The 6,309-nt window shown below is 46.5% G+C and overlaps 1 protein-coding gene and 1 gene segment (V, D, J or C); one reads left to right on the forward strand and one right to left on the reverse strand.

The window, feature by feature from the left end:
* Positions 1 to 2,442: 2,442 nt before the first annotated feature.
* On the reverse strand, positions 2,443 to 4,879 carry LOC108298012 (CMT1A duplicated region transcript 15 protein-like protein). Its single transcript, XM_017520722.1, has 3 exons — positions 4,819 to 4,879; positions 3,383 to 3,785; positions 2,443 to 3,231 (listed from the first exon to the last, which is right to left on the reverse strand). Exons 1-3 carry the CDS (start codon positions 4,877 to 4,879, stop codon positions 2,937 to 2,939), a joined length of 759 nt encoding a protein of 252 aa, XP_017376211.1. The 3' UTR covers positions 2,443 to 2,936.
* Positions 4,880 to 5,636: 757 nt separating this feature from the next.
* LOC108298034 lies at positions 5,637 to 6,290 on the forward strand. The segment is given in 2 exon segments: positions 5,637 to 5,722; positions 5,840 to 6,290. Coding segments are annotated over 2 exon segments (492 nt in total).
* Positions 6,291 to 6,309: the final 19 nt, after the last annotated feature.

A 6,309-nucleotide genomic window follows, 5' to 3' on the forward strand; every position in this document is an offset into this window, starting at 1 on the left:
AATTATGCTTCAGTTCATAATTTAACAATATGGATTTCATTTGTGATTTGATAAGAGCAATTTTCTTAAAGTGAGTAGGTGAGAAACCATATTGGAGTGGTTTCTCAAAGGAATGTCTGGTCTCTAGATTCTTAAGGAAATTTCTTAGTGAACAGTGGAGGCACAAATGGGATTTTTTAATTCTAGGGTCGGGACACACTTTAAACCCGTGCCTCTGCATGCATTGCATTTGACGGCCAGGTATTCCATTTTCTTTTAATAATAGATACAAAACCTAAACCCATTTAACTGACACACTTTACAAAGACTGGTAGTAGAGGTTGTTGGAGAGGCTGTGGTTCTACATAGTATCTTGTGAGTCTCTGATGGACAGGGAAGCTGGAAAAATGTCTTTGGAAAACTCACCATACCTGCTACATTTAAACATTCAGATGCCAATCACCTGAAATTCCATACATATTCCATATATATTTCCACAAGAAAACACCAGGGACCTGCATTAAAATATTATTAGTTCAAATAATAAGCTGGGTGTTCTGATTTTTTTAATTAGCAACTCAGTCTCTGCCTGTTTTCAGCAGTACAACCTCTATCTAATATATATTTTGTATTTTTAATCAACCACTAAGAAAAAATACAATATTTTACCTCAAGTCTATATATAGTGCCTAAAATAGAAAACGGGATTTTGTAGATTCAACAGAATTATTTGTTGAATAAATCATGAGTAACTTATTTATAGGGTCGATAGACAAATAACATATCATCTCAGAATACAGTGATAACATTTGTTATGTAGAAAGACATTTCAATCTCAGTTAAAAATATTTTGGGCATGTAAGTTACTGTCATATACAGATGCTCACATTGTTTATGTGAAAATGTTTGTAGTTAATGTATATTTTTGGTCCATGAGGCTTTTGGTTTTGCTGCCATAGCAGATAGTGTTCCTATTAAGAACATGAACCTGAATTTTACTTCATTGTTAACGGATTTCTTAATAAAATATATGCCATACTATTTTGTTTAATACATTAGCAGACAACGTGTCAGAAGCGAATACCCACCCACTCCACCGCTGTCACCCATACCTCTGATAATGCGGCTCCCGGAGATGTTACCGACAGCTGAGGACTTCGTGTTCATCCTAAGCACTTTAGAGCCCTTTCATTTTCACCTGGGCATGAGATAAAATAATTCAGCAGCAATACAGCTCACACTGCTTACAGAATGGCTCTTTCTTTTGTGTCTGTTGAACATTACAGAGCAAGACAGAGTACTTCTCTGTCCCAGGAAACCACTGTTGGCACTACACTCTGAAAACCTGTATTATTGACTTTCTGAGAAACACTGTTTGGGCTTATAATTTAGATGCCATCATATCATGTACAAAAACGTGCTACTCCCTTCCCCTTCTCTTCTCCTCTTAACAGACAATTGTCAGTTTTCTTTTCTCTCCAACTCCTTCTGTCTACTTGATTTTTTAAAAGCGTTCTGCACATTTCCAATTTTAGTAGTGTAGAGACCCGATATGTGGCCAAACTACATGTCCAGGAAGAGTTGAATTACATGCAAGCATTTTTAAATAAACAATTCCTCCTCAGTTTTCCATGATTATTTTATATAATCAAATGTCTTCCAGATATATGTCCCAAACCAGTGGTTATCAAGCTCTGCTTGGTTGTCTAATTTTATCAGAATTATCCAAAATTCTTATCATGAATACATATAAATTGGCACACCTTCAGATTTATAAAATCGAAATTTCCAGAACCTAGGACTATGCATTGAAAAAATGTATTCCTCAGGTGGTGCTGACTTGATACTGGATCCGGGTTTAGAATGCAGGAAAAATCACCTTCCTTGCCCTCTAGCTGACACTTATATCCAGAGTTCCCCTTCCCCTTTCACATTCTGCTGTCTCTCCTCTGCACCTTCATCTTCTCCTCCCTCCACTTCTCACCCATGTCCCAAGCCCTCCGCCATCAATCCTCCTAAAATTCCAAATGGCCATTTGCCACTAAAGTTCCCTGTGTCCCACGAACAAGTTATGTGTGTAAACAGAGAATTTAAGTTTGGAACCAGCTGAATCAAGAGCTGCAATTGAATATTTCCCTCAACCCACAGCCACCAGCAAATAGTTACAGAAGATCAGAAATTTCCTGTAGGTGCAAAAGGCTCAGGGTGACCTGATGCTAGAGATCAAATCTTATTGTCCCTTCAAATTCTTGTGTTAAAATCTAATTCTCTATGTGATGGGATTTGAAAATGAGGCCTTGGAAAGTGATTAGGTCATGAAACCAGAGCCCCCATGACTGGGATCAGTGTCCCTATCAAAGGGACGGCTGGGAGTTCCCTGATTCCTTCTGTCCTGTGAGGACACAGTAAACAGATGGCAGTCTACGAACTAGGAGCAAGCCCTCACCAGACATGGTATCTGCTGACCACGTGACCTTGGATTTTACCATCTCCAGAACCATGAGAAATAAATTTGTTTCTCTGCGACCTAGTCTATGACATTGTTTTGACATCCAGATTAGCTAAAGTACCAACATACCAGCTTGTACACGTAATTTTTGGAAACGCTGTGATGCCAAATCTTTGATGGCAAAAGGCAATTGATCTGCAGGACGAATGAACCTAAACGATCCCTCTTTCCACAATAAACCAGAGAGCAAAAAAAACCAAAAGTAGGTCAAGTTCTTCTAAAAGCCGTACCTGAAAGGTTTCCAATAACAGTTGATTAGGTGGTAATTTCATCGTACAAACAACCACAACAAAGAGACATGACTACCAGAGATTTTCAGGATAGCCTCAAAAACACTATCTGACATTAGGGACCCCTCCTCCCAGGCTTCTTTTCCTGCTCTCCAGCGCCTGTTGCAGGCAGCAAACAACCCCAGCAGCAGCAGGTCCTTCAGCTGCAGGGCTGCAGCTCAGTCAAATGACAGAAGCCTCTCTCCACTGAAGCAGAGGAGCCCAGGCTGCACACCCTGGTCTTGGCCTCCATGTCTCCCACCGTGTCCAGGACACAGAGCAGCAGGGGAGCTGCTGGCTGGGGCCGGGATGGCCACCCCCTCTCTCCCACCTCTTGCTCCAGTCGTGCTTTCAGCTCCAGGGCTGAGGCCAGTGGCTAGAGCAGGTGCCACAATGTCAGGCAGCTCCTTAGGACAGGGGCAGGAGCTGCCTGTATCTCCAGTTCTGTCCCCGAAGGGGGCTCTTCCCCTGGTGCTGGCACGGCCTCATCAGCGCCCTGGAAGGTCCTGTATTGCTGCACATGGAGATGAGCTGGAAAAGAAGAAAGATTCACCAATGACAGTCATTTTCCTGGAATTTCCACACACAGAAACAGCCTCACTGAATTTAAATAATTCCAGCCTAAAAACACTGCACCCAGAAAGTCTCTGAGACTACAGGCCCCTCACCATGTGCCTGTGCTTTGAGGAACTCCAGAGGCTCCAGATGGACAAGGACGATATGCAGATGTGGCCCAGATGGGATCACTGGTGAGGTCTGGCCTGGTAGGGTCTGCCCTGGGCTGCCCTGGGGTACCTGGGGGTACCTTCGGCCAAACCGCTCAAGGCTCCTGGAATGAGGGATGAACCTGCATCCGCACTGTGGGAAAAGGCTGTCACTCTGGGCCCTCCTGAAGCAGGAGCCTGGAGATGCTGGGATGCCAGGTGCTCTGAGATCTGAGGGAGGTGGACACTGCCCACCTCCACCCTTCACATCCTGTGCAAATAAATTATTCTCTTCACCCCTCCTTCGGCCTATCAATTTTGACACTTAAAAAGCCACCACAGCTCATCCTTGTAAAGAGGAAGGCCATTCACATCACATTTTTCAAATAATAATAATAGCCATGCAAAGTATAGAAAATTTCTCATACATTATTGTACTTAGATTACATATGAAAGTCATGATATTTTTGACATGCTAGGTAAATAAAATATACTATTGAAACTCATTTGCTGCTTCTCTTTGTATTTCTAATGCGGTGACCACACAGTGGGATTCCCACGAGGCTCACATCATATTGGGACTGAACAGTGCTGTTTTTCCCCCTCCAGGGTACAGGGGCTGTGGAGTGACCTGGTGCAGGAAGCCCCATGTCCACCCACAGGACATCAGTGTGAACCCAGGGAGCGGCTCTGGTGTAAGAGAGATGAGAACACAGCGGTGAACCACTGCTTGTGCAGGGGACTGAGCCTTCACTTTGAGCCAAAGAAGTTTTCTTTCCTCTCTTCAGTCCTGAACAAGAGGGCTTTCTGGACTTCCTTTTGTTTTCAGGTTTGTGCCCGTTCAGGTTTGGGGCTGTCTGGAATCCCAGCCAGGGGATACTGAAGAAATCCAGGAGTCTCACACTGACTCTGTTGAAGTTCATCTGCTGGGGCCATCCCAAAACTGCTGCGTACGGCGATTTCCTTTCCTGGTGCTCAGACAGCTGCTCCATGCACTTGCCATGGTTTCAGGGAAGAATCTAGGTGGGAAGACAGGATAGTGTATGTTATAATATTTAAATTAAAACTGAATCCATTAATATTTATTTTAATTATGCAACATTAAAAGAATTTTCATAGGCATTGGGGAAAGATGAAAAGAGATTAAAAGTATTTTGAGGAAGAAACCAAAAATGTATTTATCAAATGTCTGTGTGTCTTCAGTGTTGCAGGGTTGAGAGAGGTCAGCTTTAGTTTGCCCTGAGGATGCGCTCAGACGGCGGAAAGCAAGAAAGCAGGCAACACGCATCTCTGTGACCACATATCAATCACAGCAAAATGGAAATAAATCTTTCCATAAATCAACCGTTCACAATACATATCACTCTGGTGCACACAGAAAGGCCTGTTAGCAAACTCCCTTTGTCCTGCTGGGTCATATCCCCATGGATCACCTGTGTGCAGAGTGGACTCTGTGGTCCCCATTTCTCAGGCTGAGAACCAGAGGCTGGGAAGGACGAGTCGCCTGCTCGTGAGTGGGAAGGGCAATATTGGGAGCAGCAGATTCCAGCTCAGGGCTGTGGCCCTGTCTGGGCTCCCTAGTCCCTCCACAGGGTCCCCCCCACATTTCCCCGTGTGGAAGTGGCTGCATTTCCTGGGGTGGCTGACGTGCTCCAGGGATTCGGTGCTGCAGATGCCTCAGCACGAAGCCTGGGGTGGGGGTGGGGGTGGGGGTGGGGATGGACTAGGCTGCAGCTGGGTAGACCAGAGACCAAGGACACCCAGCAGAGAGTTCCACGGGGTGGGCAGCCCCATTCCTGACAGTAGAGACAGCCTGCAGGTGGGTGCCCAGCAGAGGGCACTGCAGGGTGTGCCCAGGCCTGGGAGTCACAGAGACACAGACACCACACAGCAGAGACACGGAGGGCCAGGAGCTCACTCAGGTGAGGGGCTTCTGCAGATCTTTCTCTCCTGAGAAAATCAGGTACAAAAAAATTAAGTACTTGCCTTCAGAATAGACAAACAAAGACTTTCATCTTTTCAGCTGAGCTGCACTGTCTAGGGAAACAGCAATCTTTGAGCCCAGACCCCGGTGAGGGTGAGGTTAGGCATGGAGCTCACGACCCAGATTTGCATGGAGGCCCCGCCCTCCTCTGAGGCAGAGGAGATAAGACAGGGCTGGGGGCAGGCCCAGTGCTGGGGTCTCAGGAGGCAGCGCTCTGGGGACTTCTCCACTATGGGCTGGAATCTGCTCCTCCTCATTCTCCTCAGTCAGGGCACAGGTGACACCTCCAGGGAAGGGACACCAGGGACCTCTGGACCGATCCTTGGTCTCCTGCTCCTCAGGCTCACCTGTGCCCAGCACTGACTCACTAGAGTGTGTTTCTTCCTCTTTCCAGGGTCCTGGGCTCAGTCTGCCCTGACTCAGCCTCGCTCAGTGTCCGGGTCTCCTGGACAGTCGGTCACCATCTCCTGCACTGGAACCAGCAGTGATGTTGGGGGTTATAACTATGTCTCCTGGTACCAGCAGCACCCAGGCACAGCCCCCAAACTCATGATTTACCGTGTCAGCAATCGGCCCTCAGGGGTCCCTAATCACTTCTCTGGCTCCAAGTCTGGCAACACGGCCTCCCTGACCATCTCTGGGCTCCAGGCTGAGGACGAGGCTGATTATTACTGCAGCTCATATACAAGCAGCGGCACTCTCCACAGTGGTCCAGGTTCATGGGGAACTGAGACCAAAACCTGCCCTGGGCTCTCAGGCTCCCTCCTTGCTCTGAAGATGCTTCCTCAGCTGGTCCAAGGTCTGCCGTTAGATAAGAACATACTCACTTCATCTACTTGATTGGATCATGGGTTTGCCAAAGAC

Source organism: Cebus imitator, unplaced genomic scaffold (genome assembly GCF_001604975.1).
Source record: "Cebus imitator isolate Cc_AM_T3 unplaced genomic scaffold, Cebus_imitator-1.0 Scaffold872, whole genome shotgun sequence".
NCBI classification, from domain to species: domain Eukaryota; kingdom Metazoa; phylum Chordata; class Mammalia; order Primates; family Cebidae; genus Cebus; species Cebus imitator.

Coding starts and splice junctions, on each gene's coding strand:
- LOC108298012 (XM_017520722.1), bottom strand. CDS start 4,879: ATGACCCAGCAGGACAAAGGGAGTTTGCTAACAGGCCTTTCTGTGTGC. Junction 3,786..4,818: donor TGTGTGCACCAGAGTGATAT/GTATTGTGAACG, acceptor TGGCTTTTTAAG/TGTCAAAATTGATAGGCCGA. Junction 3,232..3,382: donor ACTTTCTGGGTGCAGTGTTT/TTAGGCTGGAAT, acceptor AGGCCGTGCCAG/CACCAGGGGAAGAGCCCCCT.